The sequence below is a fragment of the Macrobrachium rosenbergii genome, chromosome 51 (assembly GCF_040412425.1).
Source record: "Macrobrachium rosenbergii isolate ZJJX-2024 chromosome 51, ASM4041242v1, whole genome shotgun sequence".
Classification (NCBI taxonomy): Eukaryota; Metazoa; Arthropoda; class Malacostraca; order Decapoda; family Palaemonidae; genus Macrobrachium; species Macrobrachium rosenbergii.
In genome coordinates, this window is record NC_089791.1 from 49,716,457 (window position 1) to 49,739,092 (window position 22,636).

Sequence of the window (22,636 nt, forward strand, 5' to 3'; positions counted from 1 at the left end):
ATATGTAATATAAATACTCCAGTTTAGTTACCAAATTACTCAAGAATAAATAATGAAAAATGTTAAATACTTACAATATACTTTATTTATATTTACAAGGATACCTCAAAGAAAATTGAAAATTTTTTTTCATGACTGTGCAAATGAATAGTAAATAAAACTAAAATAAGAGGAATACATTTTATATTCAAAAGATGCAAAGTGAGGGTTAAATTCTCAAAATCTTTAACAAAACAACTTAAACTATCACCCAGCAATGATGTACTCTAAAACAGGAAATGTCACTTGATCAAAACCAGAAGAATGAAGAACTAAATGAATGAAGTGCATATTTAATTAACCTTCTCAAAATACTCGAGTGAGTCCGTTGGAGTTGGCTTGATTGTTGGGGAATCTGGCTGCCAACTAGCTGGACACACTGTATAAGAAGAGAAAAAAGTTAATGATTAGGACCAGATATAAATAAAAGAACTGCATGTACTGCATGCAGAATTACTGATAGGAAGAAGGTTCACAAAATTAAGTTTTCATAATAAAACTAATATTGTAATACTTACCTGAACACCTGAATTAGCCCTCCTGGTTACCTACCAGCCCGAACTATATCCCCAACTCATTACCCACTAAGTGGGTAATTAACTGTCAGCATTACCAACGCTTACAGGAAAATCTAACAAATGAGTTACCTAGCTGCGTCGCTTGGCAACGCTGCTGCAAGTCCTGGCTGTGTATGGCCGAGAACCCCAATTGTGTTATTCATTAATCAGATTGAAGTGGGGAGGAGGGTGGGAATCATTCAGGTGTTCAGGTAAGTATTACAATATTAGTTTTATTATGAAAACTTCATATTGCAATACACTCCTGAACACCTGAATTAGCCCGATTAACAAAATTTAGTGGAGGTGGGTTCAATTAAGTCAGACCGACCTACCAACAAGTAAAGCAGGTAACTCATTATCGTCTATTATGCATAAAAACAACAAACCTCACCTGGTAGTCTACTTAACAGGTGGGGATGCCCTGAAGGAGAGAGTACCTTTAACGCCAGTCTCGAGTCATGGTACTGTCTGGGTCGAGCTACTTCCCATGTGGTATTCAAGGAAAACCTCCACAGAAGAAGGGAACTAACTCCCATGTGGCTAATCAAAGCCTCGCATGTAGCGGAGCCTGGCGAACCTCCCATGTGGCTATTGGCCTAGCCTCATGTATGGAGGGGAACGACGATTCTACCATGTGGCTATTGTAGCCTCTCATGTACGGAGGATAAGTTGAATGTGCAGTCGGAGCTTCCGAATCATTGCCGTCCGTTGCTGCTATGCTGTGCCGAGAGGTTGAATAAATCTAGCTGAAAACCACCTGGTTATACCTATCCTCATTTAATTGTAAAAAAAAAAAAAAAAAAAAAAAAATTCACAAAAAAAAGAATTCTATTCACTGACCTATCTTATGCTGTCTAACCTTGCCCCTACTCCCCCACCCCCACCTTCATCTACCCTTTACTAAAGAATTGAATTGGCCGCCACAAAGGACCCAGCGAGTAACCCTTATCCGACGAGAATTGAATGTCCTTAAGGTAGAAGGAAGTGAAAACTGATACTGATTTCCAAGTAGCTGCTTCTAAGATTGCCGACACCGAGAAATTCTTGAGAAATGCCGACGATTTGGCTACCCCTCTAATACTATGAGCTCTTGGGCGTTCAGAGGTTCGATGGTTCCGAAAGAGTCGAAGAATTAGCCGACGCTTGTTGTATTACCTCTCTTAGGAAAAAACTAATAGCATTCTTCGAGATCGAGTGTGAAGGACGTCTGGGAGAAACGAATAACGTTCTCGGGTGAGGCAACATCTTTTCTGTGCGTGATAAATAAGCCTTCAGCGCCCTGACCGGACATAATAGCATTTCTGAAGCGTCACCTCCCACGAAATCTTCTAAAGACGTTACTCTAAACGCTCTGGGTAAAGGATTCGATTCCGATTCCGATTTAGCTACGAATTCCGGCAAATATGACAGAAAAATATCTTTCCCTGAGAAAGATACAGTTCTTGAGACAGCTCGAATCTCTCCTACTCTTCTAGCTGTGGCCAGAGCAACTAGAAATAATACCTTCTTCGTTAACTGTCTTAATGAAAGTGTTTCTAATGGCTCGTATTCTGACGACCTAAGGAGGGTCAAAACCGCCGCTAAATCCCACGATGGTGCCCGAAGGGAAAGAACTGGACGTTCTATCTTAAAAGACCTTAAGAGATCGTGAAGTATTCTACTGGTCGCCAATTCGGAAGATGGAAACGGAACGATACTACTAAGCACTGATCTGTAACCGGCGATGCGTAGAGTACGAAAAATTTCTTTTCTTTCCTCAGAAAAGAAGAAAGTCCAGCTATTTTCGCTACCGTTGGTAGTGAAATCGATGACCTTGGTTCCGGCACCAACTGCGATAAACTGCCCACTTGGCCTGATATAGTTTTCTGGATGATCTTCTCAGACAGAAAGACAGTTGGCGAGCCACTGCCTTAGAGAGTCCGGCATGACGTGGTTGCTCGCTGGATAGTCTCCACGCAGCTAGCTTCAGCACGTGGAGGTTCCGGTGGAAGTGATGGAAGTGCGGCTGTCTGAGAAGATCTTTCCTCTCTGGAAGGAAAACCGGAACATCTATTAGTAAATCGAGAAGGTCTGGGAACCAAGGTCTTTGAGGCCAAAAAGGGCAAATCAACGTCATCTCGGTGTTGTAGGAGATCCTGAGTTTCATCAACACTTGTTGAATCATTCCGAACGGAGGGAATGCATACGTCTGCATGTCGTTCCAAGAATGCAACATGGCGTCCGTCCCGAACAACATGGGATCTTCTACTGGGGAGAAGTATGCTGGGAGGCGAAAGTTTAGTCTCAGAGCGAACAGGTCTATGGTTGCTGGCCATTTCTTCAATAGAAGTTGAACCTCCTCCTGCACTAACGTCCATTCCCCCCCTAGAACCTCTTGCGACCGGCTTAGGGCGTCCGCCAAAACGTTGAGTTTCCCCGATGCAATTGAGAACGAGTAGTCCTGTGGCACTTTCGCACCAGCGGAAGAATTCTCTGGGCAACTTGATTCAAAGTTTGTGATTTTATCCCCCTCCTTCTTGAGGTATGACACAGCGGTTCGTTGTCGCAAAAGAGCGCTACCGTCCTGTTGTAACTGATCTGCGAAGCAATAGAGCCTCTTCTATTTGTTTTTATTTTAGCATTTCTCTGTGGTTGGATGGATGTATGAGTTTTAGGAGCAAAAGCCCAGGCACTGGGAGCCAAAGCCATTCAGCGCCGTAATGGAAACTAAATAAATTATATTATGAAAAATGAGTTAATCGTGTATGATGAAGATGGTTCATAGATAAATTACAATATGATAAATGAATGAATTAATGAAGAAAATGCTTTTAAATAAATATATATATATATGTCTCTGATGTGATTAATAAAATATAATTAAATTTTATTAAAAATTTTGTTTATAGACTTTAAAGTGGATGAGATGCAGAAATATCTGCTTACATCTCCCAAAATATCAGGAGTGAGTGGTTTTGTTTGACCTCTAAATATCTCTCTCTTTGGTTAAAATATCTGGGGCAAGCAACAGAATGTGGTCCACTGTTAGCATCTCACCACCAAGCAGGACACTCTGGGAGGCTGCCCCCTTGAGGGGTAAAATAAACTGATGGGTCAAATAAGTGTGCCCAATACTCATTCTGCAAAAAACTATTTCTGTTCGATCTAAGAGTCCAAGACTGGAAGAGAGGATGGAAAGCCACAATAAAAATGGATACTATTTCTGTGATTTTCTATATGTTCTATTTTTTGGAGAAGAGCTGTTGGAGTCATCTTTCTTGCCATTTGTTTAAAAAATAAGATCTAAAGGACCTTTTAGGTCTGTGATGAAAGTGATATGGAAAGGCTGTTTCTGAATGACACTGCTTTCTTCCTTCCCTATCTGCCATCTCATTTCCAGAGGGAAATCCCCACATGAGAAAAGGACCCAACAGAAAGAGACAGATTTACCCAGATAATACAAATGGAAGAGGAATTCTGAACTTTTGAACTAATGGATGGAAGCTATTGAATTTTTTTATTGAATCTAAAAAGAAGGAAGTGCTTTTTTGGAGTAAGATGAATGTAGATGACAGAAATTAGTGTCGAAGTCTTTGTAAAAACTATATCCAGGGCAGAGACTATGGCTGTTAGTTCTGCTGTGAATATGGATGCAAAGAAAGGTAGTTTAGCTGTATATGCTGTATCACCAAGGATAACTGCACAGCCAACACCACTATCCGACTTTGATCCATCAGTATGAAAGGTTTTGTCACATTAGTATGGGGAAGTATTGTGCTCCAGAACTTTCCTAATCTCTTCCTCAGGACAGTCTTTTTGTTATAGGGTTTTTGCACACAGATGCTGGGATAAGCCATGGAGGATTACACAGGATGTTTCACTTCCATGACTTTCTGGGCATTTAAGATGACTATCCCTAACATCTTCATTTAGTCTAATTTGGAATGGTCTAGAGGCTCTTGTACCAGAAAAGACCCGTGAGTCTGCTTCCCTCAGCACTTGGAAGGAGATGGGATTTTTAGAATGACTTTTAATTCTAGCCATGTATCTTAATCCTAGTTCTTGCCTCCTTAGATCATTTTGGAAGTTGGTCTGTATCAGCTTATATGCTTAAAACAGGCAGAAGTTCTAAAAGCTCCTGGGGTAGATGAGATATTCTCAGCCCCATATTGTGATGCAACGTCCAGTTCCTTCAGCTTGGTTTTACAAGCTGAGGAATAAATCTGACAGCCAGTGAGTCTGATGCTTGGATCGACACAACGGGTCATACAGTCTCAGCAGGGATTTTTATCAGCTCCCCAACTAGAATCCAGAGACAACCTTTAAAATATTGAGAGATTGTTTAACATTAGTCTTTAAGGCATTTTATGTGGCTGGCCCATGTCAATTTCTGGTCAATGGTCATTTCCCAATGGTTTTACTTCCTTTTCATAAAGAATGATAGATAACTGTGGTAAACTAAGGGTGGGAACCTCTTCCCACCAGCTGGCACCTAGTAAATCTTACAGAAACTGTTTTCGAGAAGAGAATTTAAAACCATTCTCATCAGCCCACTTTGTAATAGCCAGGATTAACAGACCTTTGCAAATGTTTACATACTGACGAGGCATCATAAAGCTCCTGTGCAGTATATTGCAAGGTCATCAACAAAAAAGACTGAGCATTTAACAGGTGATGATATTTGTTGCACAATATATTTAGAATGCAACTGAAAAAAGTGTCAGATTAACACACTTCCTTGTGGAACACCCTCCTCCTGCACAAAAAGGTTGGGAGAGTAAGTTGTTGCCCACTCTAACAGTTAAAAATCTCTCTTTTAAAAAGATATATGAATTTAATCATTCTTCCACATATGCCCATTTTGTGCAATTGTTTTAAGATGCCAATTCTCAAAAAAGTGTCATATGCTTTCTCTAGGTCGAAAAATACCCCGATAGTCTGACATCGTTTGGGAAATTTGCTGGATTTGATTGGTCAACCTCAGCAAAATTGTGGAAGGATCCAAAGTAATTGAACGATTTTCCTGAAACCAAATTGAAATGGAGTTATTAGTCCTTTAGTTTCCAGGTGCCAAACTAATCTGGGTGTTTATCATTTTCTCCATCAGCTTACAAACACAGCTGGTAAGAGCTATTGGTCTATGATGGGGTTTTGAACATGGGAGATCCCGAGCGTCTTTATTAGGCTTTTATGGGGGCAGGATATTTTCCAGTCCTTGGGTAAAATTCAGTTTCCCATATTTTGTTTATAATCTTGATGATGAGATACTTTTGGCATCATCTGATGACAGGTGATTTAAGCATTTCATATAAAATTGAATCACCCCGAGCTGGTGATTCAGTTGAAGAGTGCTTCCCAAAGAGAATTCTCTGAGGAAAATTTGTGGTTGTATGGTTTAGATTTTCCCGAATCAAATTTCAGAGTCATTTCAGCCTTCCGAATTCTCTGAAATTCTAAAATAATTATCAGGGCTGGAAACTTGAGAAAAGTGTTTTCCCAGCTCATCAATCTTCAGTGGGCTCTGTGATCAGAGTGTTATTGACTTTTAATGAGGGTAATGGTGTACGCAACAAATTTTCCACCAGTTTCTAATTTTGTGGATTACACTCTCAATGGAGTTTTGATTTGAATGTCCTGATTGATATAAGAAAGAACTCTCTCTTTTGGTGTTTATAAAAATTAGATCTGGCTAAATTACGATTATAGATTAATTTGGAGGAGGAGAGCCACTAGTTTTTCTATGGTTCCTGCACTTCCAGTGACTTTCCTCAGAGTACCACATGTCTTATTCCAAGGGAACTGGCTGGTCTGCGAGGTTTACCTTTGTCTTTTGATCAGGCCCTGAGCACTCTTCAGAGTATGGAACTCAATGACGAAGTGTTATAAGCATGGAGGTGAGGAATGAAATGAAACTCAAATGTGCTTATCTAGATTGACTCCTTGACTGAACTTGTCCCAGTCAGCATCCTCTACCTTCCACTTAGGTAATGGAATTTCAGATGGACTCGGCATTTGAAAGCATTTTTATTTTAGATTTGGAAGGGTTTATAAAAGATGATCACTGATTCAAATCTTCAATAACAGACCAGTTAAAGTCAAGATTGAAATTTGTGAAGAAATACTAAGGTCCAGTGCAGAGAAGATGATTATGCTGAATATTGTGGAAAGGTCATTGACCCGGACTATATATAGTGCAACATCATTCGTATCAATAAGGTCCAAGTCAATATATTTTCCCTTTGCCGTCAAATGCAGAAGGCTTCCCCAAAGGGGGAGTGGGCAATTAAAATCTCTATGTGAGAAAAGGCGTTTGGGAGGCAGGTTAATCAAGGACTGAATATCTGCAATGTTAAAAGAAAGTATTTTTTGTCTGGTGGGAGGTATAGTGAGCAGACCATCGATCCTAGTATGGTTAAGATGGCAGACACTGCAACCGCTTGGAGGATTTGAAATGAGTTTAGTTGTAAGGTAGAGTATGTGCAAGCAAAGACTTTGTTATGGATGCTATGTAATATGCAGCACTGATGAGATGATAGATCACCAACTGGGGAGTAGAATTAAACATGGCATAAAGCAACAGTCAGGGTTGTAAGGAGAGAATTCCTATCATTGTTTCTTGCAGGCATTGATGAGATCCTGGGCTGAATTCATTCATTAAAACTTTAAGATCTTCAGGAACGGGCTCTGAGACCTTTGCAGTTCCACTGGAGGAAAAGTCGTGAAAGTGTGAATGTAAAAAAATGTTTAAAATTACTACTTCATTCACTGGATGGGGAAGTGCCCGATTCTAGGTTGGAAAGGAAGTTCTCCTTTATCAGAGGTGGTTTTTTTTAAATCCTGTTACGTCCTTGTTAAGAAAGGTCATTGGTTTTAAATGGGGGAATCAGATTTTTGTGATGCCTTTGATGGTCAGGGTGTTCACTGGTCTTCTGAATATTGTTGTTGCTATTGCATTGAGTCTTAGGACGAATGACTGGTGGACTCACCTGGCTTTGTAGCTTTATATACATTTGGACTCACCTTTCTGGGTGGGGAGATCAGTCTTAGTGAATTGAACCCATTTGATGTTTTTATTATAAAACCCTCATCACTGTAAGGATGTGTTTGGGACAAGTGTGTTAGTGTGAAGGAGCTGTACAATTAAAAATCCCAGTTGTTAGGTAGTTTGAAATAATACATAGATTTTGCTCTCATGGATTTGGGGCTGTTCCTTGATTCTTTCTTGGAATGGAGAATGCATGATATGTGTGGATGTCTTTGTTTGGATGGGGCTGAATCTCCTGCCTTTAAAGGAGTTTCACTTTGTGGTATGGTAGATTGTCCAAGGAGTTTTTGAAGTGCAGTGTTTGGAAATTAAGCAGATGCAAAATCACTTCGTGATTAAATATGTTCTGATTATTGTTTTTAGGCCGATGTAAAGAAGCAGGTTTCCAGAGCCTCTGAGTTAGATGTTATTGGAGGCTTTGCTTTATTAGAATTCTTCATTATTTTATGACAGAAGCATAAGTGGGTTGGCACTTCTATTCGCTGCCAGTATTTTGGAAGCTTTGCTGCACTAAGGCTGATGTGTTCGTTGGTTTGCCACTGCAGCACTTCTTCTTGAACCTGTGCCTGGGGCAGGTCCTAAAATTTGAGTGTGGTGTAGCCTTACGTGTGCGACTGAAAACAGTATCAAAGGTGCATTCACACTCCACCTGGGTTGTCGTGCTCTGAAAGCATTACAGAACATCTTTTTGATTGATTGTGTGAGATTTGAATGTGACTGCTATTCGGACATTGGGAATTGTTTTGGTAGATCATTTGTATTTTTACATGCATCCTTTCGTGGCAAAGAGTGAGACTGTCAGAATGGTAGAGGAGAAGGTTAGTAGGATGGCTGCATCGCCTCCCAGTTTTTAAATGGGCCTGAATTGTTGGATGGAGTTTGAGAAATTCCTCCTCATTAAAGGCATGAAGATCTCTAGTATACCACCCCTCTTAAAGTGTTAAAGGATTTATGGGGCGCAATATGTTCAATATTCCCATCTTGATGGTGGTTTGAATTTGGGATAACAATACTGCTTGCGTCTACAACGCCTGCTTTATTAATAAGTTCTTCCATACCTTTTCAAATTTCCGATGGGATAGTACCCACTTTGTTCTCTGAATGATAGGCACCTTTATGAAGATTATCCCTTCCCTCCTTTGAAAGCTAGCAAGGTGCCAAATTGGAAAGAGTGTTCTGCGCATGGAGGCGATTGAATGTTCTTCATCCTTGGTACAAAATCAAGGGATCGTCATTCACATTTCCCACTGGGCTTACACCTTGTAGCTGAGTACTGCATCGTTGAGGACATGGCCATGTAATTTCTTTCTGAGCCTCATATGCTTCTGGGAATATGAAGAGAATTTAATATAAGCAGAAAAAGTCCGCTTGTCTTTTTCTAGAGTCAAATTTGTTTTTCTACTTTTAAAAATTGCTTGAAAGGAAGAACGTACTGAACAAGCATTCATAGTCAATGATGTGATAATGTTAGTGCAATAGAGCACTCTATCTAAAGCAATTCCACCAGTTTATGATAGAACTCTCCTGGTGTTTGATATAACTGAGTTGACTGAATGTGTCGAGCAATGAGTCGGTTGGTGGTGGCCATGTCTAAGCCAGAGAGTCGTGATCCGAGTGATTGAAAGCATGAATGAATCGTTGCAAGAATTGGAAAGGTCAATGAGCGAATGGGATTTTTGAAGAATTGAGCATTTATAACTGCTTAGAGGTATAGATGAGGCACCGTGGATCAAATCAGGTAGTGGTAATAGTGAATGAAGACAGCGTGAAGTTGACTCCCAATGGAGGAGAAAATACCCTGAATCTTGCTGGAAGATAGCACCAAGACGTTTGATTGGCCCAGGTATAAGCCTATCCGCCTGCTGGGAGCATCTGGGTGTTGCAATGGGGACGACTTGAAACCGGTGTGAATGTTGGTGGGAAATGCTAAAAGGGACAAATATAGAGGATCCCATCCCAAACATTTCCCCTTTTATTGATGGGCTGATGCCTGAGATGGTTCTAGAGCCCTCAAGATAGCAATGGGAGGGTCCCATCACTCATTGGGTCCAAACCATGTCAGGTGGTGACTTAACCACACAACTGGAGTTAGTTTCACGATGTCTCTGTCTCCCAAAACTGTCGGTCCCTTCTCAGACTCACTTGGGAGGTTTTTGGCAGTTGAGGTCCAAAAAGTGAACATAATTAATCCAAAATTTGTTTTTAAAAATGTGACATGGAGCATGGATGTAGTAAGAATTTTTGTTTTGGAAAGAGGTTTGGTTGAAATTTTAGTTTTTGTGGTTTCAGTGTCTCAATTGACTACCGTGGACCTTTCCCATCTCCAGCAACCGGTGATCAAGACCCTTGTTTTGTTTGAGGTTAAATTCCCCACCCGACAAGCCCTCAGACTGCTGGGGTTCTCTGTGGTTGATGGACTCCCTCCGATCCAGATTCGTCCAAAGGCCTCTGGCCTGACATTCCTCAGGGTTGCTCCCAACCCTGATCCGAGGCATCTGTGTACAGATGGAAATCTGGAATGGGGAGTCAATCTTCGCCCGATGGTCAGATGATATTCTTCTGACCACCACCGAAGATCCTTCAGGCAAGAATCGTCCCAGACTATGAACAGCGTTCTCTTCCCGAAAAGTCCCAGCGATTCTGAGACATGCCTGAAGAGAACGCATCCGAGGATCTCAGACCCTGGAATTAGGAGAGAGAGAGAGGCCATCCTGCCCAGCAAGCTCTTCCATAGGCTCACAGGTTGCGCTCTGTTCGATCTGAATGTTTCTAGTTGGCTCAGAATTGCCAAAACTCGTTCCTCCGTCGGGAAAGCCCTCAAACGACGCGTCTGAATCGTTATTCCTAAAATGCGTTTTTGTCTGAGCTGGAATCAAAGAGCTCTTTTCTAAGTTGATGCGATTCCCAACTTTTGACACAAATTCAGTAAGAAGTCCCTCGCCTGCAAAACTTCCTCTACTGACGAAGCCTGAACTAACCAATCGTCAGGGTATCGCCTCATCCTGAAACCCCGAAGATGCATTATCTCTGAAATAGGAGACATCACCCTCGTAAAGACTTGAGGTGCTGTGGTCAGACCAAAGCAGAGGACTCTGAACTGAAATGTTCCAGTTGGACTCGAGAATCGAAGAACTTCCGAGATTCCGGATGGACCGAACTTGGAGATAAGCGTCCTTGAGGTCCACTGAAATCATCCAGTCGTCTCTCGGACCGACCGCCTTTCCGACTGAGAAGTTTCCATATGAAACTTTGGGAGATGATGAACTGGTTGAGACTCGAGAGATCTATGATGGCCTCCAAGATCCTTCCGACTTCGGAGCCACAAAAATCCGACTGTAAAAAACCTGGGAAGAAGGAGCGGGTTCTAATGCCCCTTTTTCCCAGAGGGCTCGGACTTCTGCTGCTAACGCTATTCCCTGATGGAGGAAGGGGAATAACTGGGAAGATGAACCGGTGAGCTGGATAGAGGAGGCAGGGAACGAAAAGGGACTCTGTACCCCTTCCTTAACACCTCCACTACCCAACTCTCCATGCCATACTCCTTCCAGGATTCCCAGAATGGAGCTAGGCAACCTCCCTACCGGGTGCAGACGAGGAAGTGTCTCCTATTTCCGAAACCCTTCTTAAGGACAGAAGGTTTCGGATCTGAAAGCGGAAGCTGAAGTCTTGGATGAGAAACGGACTTTCTTAGGGGACCTGGTTGGTGATTTGGAATGGGTCCGCTTGGCTGGAGATGTCATCCTGGAACCTCTCGGAGATCTAGAGGACTGTGCTGCCACTCGAATCATGGCTTGCTGTGACTTCGACAGCTGAAGAAGAGGAACGAAATTTACCATCGAAGCTACGTCTTCCTCCCTGAAAAGACTGTTGCTGAGCGCCAAAGGTGCTCTCAACAGAGCCCTTTGTGAATATCTGGATAATGCGGAGGTAGATGGTTCAGAAAGAAATCCCTCCTTTTCTTACCGAAGAAGGTATTACAACCGGCCGATATATTTGCCTGATAAGCCAGTCCCATTGACACCGGTGATGAGATTGTCGAACAAAACCGGGTCGAGGAGAATAACCGTCCTGTTTAAAGAACCCCATTAAACCAGATAACATCCACATCGAATGGGATAGAGCCTCCGACTGAGAATGAAAAGTGTCTTCCAAAATACCCGCTTCTCTCGCCGTGACGAAAACCAAGCGATTGAAGAAGGGACCCTAGATAGAAGAGCTTCCACTGATTCATTAAGAGGTACCCTAACACCCGCAGAAGGGTTACCCGCAACCTTGTAAAAACCCCTTCGAGAAGGAAGTAAGGAATCCTGCCTACCCGACCCAATTAATGCCGCTAACCTACCGTCCGCCTCCTCAATGCCTGCTCGACACGGCCAAACCAAACTAGATTCTTTGGTGCATGAGCCACCACTGGTTTCGTCGTGAACAGTGACTCAAACATTGCCTGATTAGGTTGAAAAGGTTCTTCCGGAGCCTTGGACTGTGGGTAAAGAGCATGAATGAAGTCCACCATCCGCTTGTATTCATTCTCGTTGGCTGAAGGAGAACAGGCTTCCGGTGCGGATCCTCTTTCCTGCAAGAGAAATCCTTATCAGAAAGATCCAACCGAGTCGAGACAGGAACAGAGACAGGCTGACCCCTAGAAAACGCTGGATCAGTTAACCCGAACACGAAATACCTGAGTGCGCAAGGCGCACACTGGGGAATCAACCGCAATGTTGCGGCAGCCGCCGAAGGGTTAGCAAAACCTGCACTCTCCAACAACGGTGGAGCTACGCTGAGCCAGACACACCTGGGCGAACCACGCCCCCTCAGAAAACGGAGAAGCCGCAATACTCGACAACCCCAAACTAGGCTGAATAACAGAAGCATGCTGATGAGGAATCGCCAGAGCAGACACTCCGCTATTTGCGGAAGAAGAACAAGGTGGGAAAAACTCATGTTGACCCCCAACCGAACCGAACCTACAAAAACCGTCCTAACTGGAGGAACAGAGACATCTGTTGGAAAGGTAGAGAAGGAAGGTACAGTAGGAGGGAGAGAAGAAGAAGCCACACTGGGAAACCACCGGAGACCCTGCCGATGATGTCATACATGTAGGGAACGCACCAGGCGGACCGGAGCTCACAGGAGTTTCGCATGGGAAACTGCGAGTGCCAACCCGAAGCGATTGTGGATGATAGGTTACCCGAAACCTAGCTACTGGAGTGATTGTTGAGACTACTGGGGCCGAAACATTGAACACGGGAACAGTCGCACTACCAGATGCCGCAGCAACAGGCTCCGGAAGACGAGAGATCATATGATTTGTGGAAGATTGTCCCGAAGGCAAGTCCGTTAACGGTAGAGAGCTCGGATGAGCGAGAGAAGAAACCGAAAGTCTCCCCGAAGAATGACCCGAAACGGAAGGTTGAGAAAAAGCCAAAGAAGATTTTTGAAACCATAGGAGAAGAGATGTCTGTGGATACAGAAGAGGCCATAGATTTTAAGGAAAGAAAAATAGACCGATTCTGTTTCCCCTGATAATCCTGTAAAGCATCATTTGTAAATTCAGGTAGATTTTTCAAACATGCTCAAAAATGTTGGAAAACCCAATATTAAAACAATTTCTGACCAAAGATCTGTAGCCTTTAGAGAGTCCCAACAGATCAGCATTATACTCTGCAATGTTCAGCAATTGATCTATTGAATTGGACTCTGAAAGGGACGAAGGTTTGTCCCGAGGGGGAAGAAGAAACTTGGAAGAAGAGAAAGGATACTTTCCAACCTATCCACACTAGAAGAGCTAGGAACCAAAATTGAATCATCCTCTACCGAATTCGCAACCTTTTGTTGCAGAGAGCCTACTGAGGAAAAAGAACCACTGTTGGATCCAACAAAGGAGCTGCAACCTTAATGACACCTGACTCGACTGCACCTGCAACTTATCTTCCTGATTCTTTACTACCGTCCTATCTCTAACTGTCTGCGTCAATCCTAAATTAGATTTTACCTTAGGACTTACGTTACCAGGGTGAAAGGGGAAATCTGCTGCTGACACTGCCTGCTTACGTGCCGGGGGCCGGTAGATCCTACCTTTGAGGTTTGCGGTTCTCCATGACCCCGGCACCCGTTAGGAGCTGGTTCTGGAACAGGCAGGGAGCTGAAAAAGAGCGATTAGGTTCTGTGTCCCTATTAACTTTTTCCTGATCCTTTATCTCTGTTAGTTTTGACATGAAACTTGAAAACAAACTAGACATGCTGGCTGACAATTTGTCTTCTAATTTCCTAAATAATTCTGACTCTAAAGCCTCTTTGTCAAAACCCTGAGTTTCTACCGCTGAGTCCTTACGTTTACTCTTAGAAGTTAATGATTTCCTATGCTTGAGATAATCCTCCATCTGTGTTGTCGACCATGACCTACACTCGTCACATCGCAATGTGACGCTTTACATTGTACCTTCCTGCAATTTATGCACAACGAATGTCTGTCGTTTTTAAGGGTACTCATCCTTTTCTTGCAGGCGGTGCACGAACGATGGGCTGGGGTTTCTCCAGCGGTAGCGATCTCCATCGTCACGGCAGAAGCAGATGTGGAAGCCGAGGAGTTGTCAAGGTGGTGTCTTATCCATTTTATCCATTTCAAAATCCAAGCCAGGCCAAGTCAAACGGGAGAGAAGGTCAAAAACCAGAAAAGAACAATCCAGGAGAGAAGGGGGCGATCAAAACCAGTCCAAGTCGTTATCCAATCCAAAAACGAAAATAAGGGGTCGGGCTTATAACCAAAATTTCGCCTGATGTAGGACAAGTCCCTAGCAGCACGGCGAACAAAAAGCAATTGGGGTTCTTGGCCATACACAGCCAGGACTTGCAGCATCGTTGCCAACGGGCAGCTAGGTAACTCATTTGTTAGGATTTTCCTGTAAGCGTTGGTAACGTGACAGTTAATTACCCACTTAGTGGGTAATGAGTTGGGGATATAGTTCAGGCTGGTAGGTAACCAGGGCTAATTCAGGTGTTCAGGGAGTGTATTGCAATAATCGTTTTTAATCCCATCTGACACCAACAAAAAATAAAAATAAGCACAATGCTGCCAGTGTATTTACAGTCCCAAAAAAGGAAAATATGCTGAAAGAATATGTAATAAGTGAAAGAAATTTAAACATACTGTAAGGTCAAAAGGATCAGGTGGAATGAAATATGTTTTTTTATCAAATATGTTATGATTTTCAAGTGCATATTAACAACGACCAACAATACGGGATACAATTTTTTCATTTCCAGTCATATGCTTCTTTCATTAATCTTCATGCCTGAATCTGCAAAGAATATATAGTTTTGAAAAAATGTACAAAAAAGAAAAAACATTACAAATACTTGGTCATGATCAAGGAATCCTACTTGTTACAATACATATTACTTCAATTAATTTCTATCAATACTTTTTCATTCCTCTTTTACTTTTAAAAGTAACCCCCCTTGAATTCAATATTTAGGGTGCCAGTTATGAGGGATCTTAATGTATGTTATATTTTAGCATATGGTACATGTATTGTAAAAGCCTGTAAAGATAGAGTAATTAATTTTATATATAACACAAACTCATCTGTGATTTTTACAGCAAGGAACACTTACTTTATTTACTTGACCCATAAATTAGGTTAAATATGAATAAGTTTTATATACATGATGAAAACAGATCTAGTTTACCCAAAAGAGTGCAGCAGCCCAGGGAATTTTAAACTCTGGTGGACCAGGAAATCTGAAGCAATTGGATTACTGACACTGAGGACTTTAAAAAGAGATATAAGCTTACATTTTCCAGAATTAACTCCCAAAATTTTGGGTGCATCTTGAATACTAGTGGGACTCATATGACAGCTAAGTACAATACATTAAGGAAATAAAATGTTATTTACATCTAATCACAATGCTATCCTAATAGATTTAATTAACTCACCTTCTCCATGCTCTTCAACAAACTGGAAGGCTTTAAGTAATCGTAATGTCTCCTCCACAGAGCGACCAACAGGCAAATCATTGACACTCATGTGCTTCACAACACCTTCAGGGTCAATCAAAAAGAGGCCACGCAACGCAATACCAGCATCCTCCAGTAAAACTCCATAATCACGAGATATAGTCTTATTAAAGTCAGCCAACAGGGGATAGTTCAGCCCTCCAAGGCCACCTTGCTGGAATAGCATAAATACAGTTGAAAATAATACTCAGCAAAGAAATCACATCATAATACTTTATCATACTGTACCTATGGTTTAAATTTGTCTCTAATTTCTCAGCTAACTTTTGTATAGTACACAGACTAAAAATTGAAATTCCATACTGCAGATGTACAGCAATCTGATTAGAGGATTTTGCTACAGGCACAACAATCCCAAGGCTGCATTAGGTTAAGGTCTAACTCTGCAGAGGGAAACTGGCACAGAAGTTTAAGATGATATAGGTTGCATTATGTTAAGGTATAACTCTGCAGAGGGAAACTGGCACAGAAGTTGAAGAAGATATTGAAGTTTATAAGCTAATCCAGCCTGACACTTATTCTAACAATCTTTCTAAAAAAACAGTATCAAATCTTGGTTAATTGCTGTTATGGTAGAAATGATAAAGAAAAACCAGTAAATAAAATAATGAGCTTGAGCTTTAACAATTTTCAGGTACTGTGCTCTGTACAAAAAATAAATAAATAATTTTGAAAAATAATGTGAACAGCATGCCAATATAGCAAGGAGGAGTTCTGGTGACTACCATAAGATAGTGAATGGTGATGATTAAGCAGCTCAACTGACCAAAAAGGCAGTTTCTAGATGCCAAGAATTTTTCAGAATGGAAAGGTCTCAAAAACTAATTTGGGAAGGATGCAATAGCAAAGTGTTGCTAGCAACAATATTATAAAAATAATTATTTATTATAGTTTTCACAGCCATATCCATTTAAAAAACATATTTTCAGTGAATATCCAAATCCCATGTAAAAGTGGATGATATGTATTGGATAAAAATCCCTCAATCAAAATTGTAAGAATATTCATTCAATTTAAATATAGTTTTTATAGTTGTAATTTATTATATATAACTGATTCTATTCTCTTACAAGAGCAATCCTTTCAGCCCCACCCTTTGGAATTTAAGGTTTTCACTAAGTTAATATTAAACTTATCTTTAACTAACTAATGATATCTCTCTTGTCTCTTTGTGTTAAAATGATGGGTTTAATGCTGGTTGACTGAGTATGGCAAGTGACATTAACCTCTTGTTGTCACTTTATTACTGGCATGCTTTTGTTAACTTAAAACACCTATTTTACTTTTTCTCCATGTTTCTTCTATTAATATGAGTTTGGTAGCTTATTCAAGTTACATAAAATTCCTCAAAAACACCTAGTTCAATTAAATGCTGAAAAGAAAATGAATCAAATTGACAGCAACTCTAAGCTCAAAATGAGCAGCCAATGAAGAATAAATTTTAACAAACCTATCTTGGCATAAAATAGGAGTAGAGTTAATATACTTAACACAAGCAGCTTGATGCCTATGGGAGACCTACTGCTAAAAATTACATTCATATTGAATTTCAATTCTTAAACAGTCAATTCTACATTTAAATAATAAGTCACATAGATTCACTACCACTGATCTGGTATAGTTAAATCATTCTTACCTTTCTGGGCATATTTATCCATGCTAAATGTGAAAAATGGGAGTCAGTAGATACACCAACAATTTCACAATTTAAAGCTTGAAAAGTTGCAGCCTGTTCACTAAACGCAATTAACTCAGTTGGGCATACAAATGTACTGCAATGCAAAGAAATATGTTAACTACACAAACAGTGCAATAACTTAAAAAATATGAGACTTCAGCAATTGTTCATTATTTTACAAAATACATAAAAATTTTAAACAATAATTCATAAATACAAAAGTATCACTTTGTCTATTATTGTACTTTATAAAACTTCAAAAAGCAACCAAGGAGGAATGAAACCAATTAGTGTAAATATGGTTCCACCATGCATAAAGTACTCGAATAACTGCCCCACCCAAACCGAAAAACCCTATGAAGAATGGATTTGGATGATGATAAAAAGCAGAGCTGACAAAAGCTAATAAGGGCACATGAAAATAGGATTCGGAACAAATTCTATATACTGTACAAGAATGAAGAACTAAGCATGAAAGAAGACCTTTCAGCATGAAAGACTGCAGTGGGGGGTGGAGAGAACCTAACAAAGTAAGGGAGATCTCATTTATCCTTCACTCAATACATTGCTTATTTTTATCAATGTGTTTTTCCACAGGAACATCCAAGAAACCTTTTTTCTCAGATGAAAGGCTGTGGTTCACTGGTTTTATTAACTGCTTGTGTTTCAAGTTTACACCACTTGTTGCAATTTCCTTGTCTGTTGGCAACATTACTGAAGTGGCACGATAATATAATTGCCATTGCTACTAAGAGATGCTGATTTCCATCTTGGGAAGAAACGAAGAACAAGACGCAGAAGTGTGAATGATAAAAAAATTCCTGTATGATTACTAGCTACCATCCAAACATCATTAAATGACCTGTGACTCTGACAAATGCCAAAACATTAGAGGTCTCTGCACAACTGTAAAATAAGGGTTTATATTTGTGTATCTAAAAGGCATGCATGCAGATGAATAACTTCCCATGTGATGCCTTTAATTTTCTAGCTTTTTCCTTGCAAAAACTGTATGTACGCAGGGATACAAAATTATAGCATGTTTAAATGTCTCTAACTTCTAGACTATAATTTGACCCATCAATCGGATCAGTCCTTTGCTAACAATGAAATGCATCACTCCTTTAAAATAACATTTTGTAATTTCTTTAAAAGTTGCATGCATGAAAATGAAAAAATCTTGGGGCTTTAGATATGATCATGTAAACTGTTCAGTACCAAAGTAGACTATTTAATCTGCTTTGGAATACATGCAAATACAGTAATAGGAAAAACACACAAAAATAAATGGTACTTCATATAAAAAAATTTCAAAAGACTGGATGGTACTGCACAATATAAAAAACAAAATATTCAACTTGGGAAACTCTGAGCAGTACTTACAAATCTAATGGATAGAAAAACAAAACAAGGTATTTCCCTTTGTAATCATCGAGTGAGATCTCCTTGAACTGTCCATCTACAACGGCCTCTGCTTTAAATGGAGGAGCTGCCTGAGTAACTGCAGCTGCCAGACGCTGCTTTGATGTAGATAGGTGGCGCCACAACCCACCAGTTGAAACACTAGCACGAGTAGCCTGTTCAAAAAAAAAAAAAAAAAAAAAAAAAAAGCATTTTTCAGTGGATTCATAAAAAAATACGAATAAAGCCTCAAATATCTTTAAAATAATTATTTTCCAGAAACAGTCCATATCATTCCATGTAACTTTACAAATAACAGTGACTTGAAATAAGGCATCACAAGAGATGAATTATACATCAGTAGGTGACTAGGAAGTCAAAAGTGATGCATTTAAAAGCAGGGAATATATGCAGTAAATGCAAAAGTAGAGTAAATAAAGTTATTATTTTAATGAAGTTACAATATTCCAACTGAATTTTTGGATATAGGTGGCACCCTCCAGTGTCAAATGCTGACCACACATTACAATAAACAAGTCCTGGGACCAGGACATGAAATAGTTAAAACAACTTCATACAACAGTATATGCACATCTGTACCGCCGATGCTGGTTAGAAAGCTGGATTAACAAAACTAGAAAGCAAGGTTGATTGTTGCTGCTGCAGATAGTGAGAACAATCCAGGAGTGACTGGAACAGTTGAAGTGCTGCAAATGAACTAGTACAGCTATGCAATTTTACATAAAGGAAGCTGTTTTCAAGTGTTAAGTTACAGTTCTGAATGACAACTAAGCCAATTAAACTTATCTCTAATGCCAACCTATTAGGAGCTTATAGGGGCTTCAACTTTAGCTAAACAAAGCCATATCAGTTAAATAAAATTCAATGACGGAACAAATTTCTACCATGAAAACTAACAGACTTGCAAAATGGTATGGCACTTTACATCTATTTGAACAAAGCTAGAATACAGTTTTCAAAATTGTATACTAAACACATTAATTCTTTTAATTACAAAGTTTTTCTACCTCAATGTATTTCCAAATAACAATTACAAATACAGGCGTACTCTGCAACTGGAACAATATTAAATCTACTTCAACAGTTAAATTTGATAACCAGGTAACAAGAAGGGGAATTACAAAGCCTATAACTGAAAATTTGGGGTTCTGTGATCGATCTCATAAATAAATCACTAGAAAAACCAGTTACATAAAATCTCATTTGGTATCATGGGCACCTGAATTACGCTACAAGGTGTAATACTTTTTTATATATTGTAACCTTTCTAGTATCTAGCCTACTGAGGTTGGACAATTATTTCTACCACAATGTCCCTCATATTTAAGGCAGCCTATACTTTATCACTGCTGTCAGTAAGAAACTGGCTCTCACTTTGGCTCTTCTTAAGGGTTATAGGCAATGTTGACGACCAAAAATATATACGCTAGCCTCGGCCTACTGCATAGGGTAGGGTGGGGTCCCATCAAAACCTCCTAGCCTAGACTGTCGGGCAAAAGAAAAAAAAAACTTATGTTCCTAGCAGGAAATTCATATTATATCAACTAAGCTTATGTCTCCAGGAGAATACTTATCTCATTCTTGCTTAGATGTCATGAACTATACCTAAGTAGGTCTAATTAGCCTACGCTAAAGTAGGATGGAGGCCGACGTCTTTAGGTTCCTGGTTACCCTAGAGCCTAAGCCTAATAGGTCCAAAACTAACTTAGAAAATTATTTCACTTTCGGTCGACCTAATTTGAGTACAATGCCATGACCTCTAGCTTAGTCCGAGATTAGCTTCGAAAAGGGTAGCCTATATAGGCCGAAAGCCTTAGGGTAGGCCTAGCACTATGTTAAGCTCTGGTATTTTTGAGCAGAAGACACTGCTTGTGCTACTTTTAGGCAAGTCTGACTAAACGTAACTGCACGACTCATCGGTTTTGAGGCTGATCTACACGTGTCATTGCAATTACTAAATATATATATATCAACTTAAAGCATAAGAAGTCAGTGCTGCAGCAGAATAAGCCTACGGAAGGCTAGGCCTAGGTCTATTCGCAGTCTCTACATCGCAATAGGACTAAAATAAACAATCAGGTCTGGAAACCCGGCCCACAATAAGGATTAAAAAGTCTTTAAGGGATTTCTCTATGGCAAACTTACATTAATGGCTAATTTCCTCAAGACGCCGGCCATGATCACTGATTTTAAGTGATACAGAAATGTTATGATGCCGGCTCAAGAGTTCCACGAGATTTATCTGTAAGCTTCTGTAACCTTGGACGACGGACAGCAAAGGTGCGCAATAATTAATATGAATTTCATTGCTATTTACTTAACTTTAGTCCTTTTAACAATATTTCACTAGAATTAATTTAAATTAGTCGAGGGAATAAATGTAAGCAGGTTCCTCATAAATGCGAAGCATGGTGTCATAAATTACGTAAAGCTTGTAAGGTCGTTATAATTAACTTTTACCCTTATAACAAACAATATTTCCATAGGATTGCTTTAAATTAATCGATGGAATAAATACACACAAGTTTCTCATCAATGCGCGACAACGTTTCGTAAATTTTACTTAAATATTGTAAGGTCATCATGACAGGATGTAGTTGCTACCTGAAGGGCGGGAAGAGAGAACGTCATACATTTATTATAAATCATTTTTTATGATTGTTTAGCTGATTCTCGATTTTTACTTCAGAGTTGCATCTTACAATCTTATTAGTACTGCCCTCATAAATGCGAGGCATAGTTTCATGAATTTTACATAAAGATTGTAAGGTCGTCAATTTTGTTACTACCTGTAGGGAAAGGAAAGCATCATACACTTATTATTAATTGTTATAGATGTTGTTTAAACTGAAGCTCGATTTCTTTCGTCATTTATGCATCTTTCAACCTTATTAGTAATTGGGCTTATGTAGTTACTGGATTCTAAATGTTTTAGAGGTATACTAGATGAGACAAATATAGAATTAATTTGTTTTATCACATTATCAGTAAAAGCATAATGTGTATGACTAAAGCAATATATCGTGAGCTGAACCTTGGCTTGCTAATTTTCCACAAATTAGAACTCTTATTTACATCTCATTCCATATCATATCTCAACTTTTTTTTTTTAGTTTTCTGTAGTTTCGCCATAAATACGCTGTTGAAGACTGTTGCAATTCTCTTGTAGCATAACAAGTACCACATTTTTACTTTTTTTCCACACCCATGTAGGTTTTTTTTCGTATAGACACCTTTCCCTTTTATTAGTAGACATTTGATTCTGCTTTAGAGCATATTTGACATGTATGTGTCCATTCTGTCAACAGTTAAGGACTTAAGGTAATATAAGAGAGAGTACGGACACCATGAATGAGTCCTTATACTTCACTTTCCATATTTATACATCACTTGTCAGTGTTCAGATTTTGTTTAGTATATATATATATATATATATATATATACATACTGTATATATACATATATATATGTGTGTGTGTGGGTGGATATGTGTGTGTACATATATATATGTATGTATATATATATATATATATATACTATATATATATATATATATATATATATATATATATATATATATATATATATATATATATATATATATATATATGTGTGTGTGTGTGTGTGGATGGGTGTACATATATATATATATATATATATATATTTTCGTAAACAAACAGCAGCTGACTCCAATGCCGAATTTATACTTGAACGCTTGAATCGTTGATGACCTGTGTCCGAAAAACTTAAACATTGGCTGTTTAATGAGCTTACACATCAAAACTCTCTCTCTCTCTCTCTCTCTCTCTCTCTCTCTCTCTCTCTCTCTCTCTCTCTCTCGCACACAGACACATTGAAACTTGAGTGTTTTACACAGATATATATGGAAAAGA

General features: G+C 39.6%; 1 protein-coding gene across 1 annotated transcript; it reads right to left on the bottom strand.

Moving 5' to 3' along the window:
- Positions 1-67: 67 nt before the first annotated feature.
- On the bottom strand, positions 68-21,048 carry LOC136833388 (thioredoxin-dependent peroxide reductase, mitochondrial-like). The gene is made up of 5 exons (XM_067095460.1): positions 20,889-21,048; positions 18,705-18,898; positions 17,280-17,415; positions 15,563-15,797; positions 68-418 (listed from the first exon to the last, which is right to left on the bottom strand). Exons 1-5 carry the CDS (start codon positions 20,919-20,921, stop codon positions 333-335), a joined length of 684 nt encoding a protein of 227 aa, XP_066951561.1. The 5' UTR covers positions 20,922-21,048; the 3' UTR covers positions 68-332.
- Positions 21,049-22,636: the final 1,588 nt, after the last annotated feature.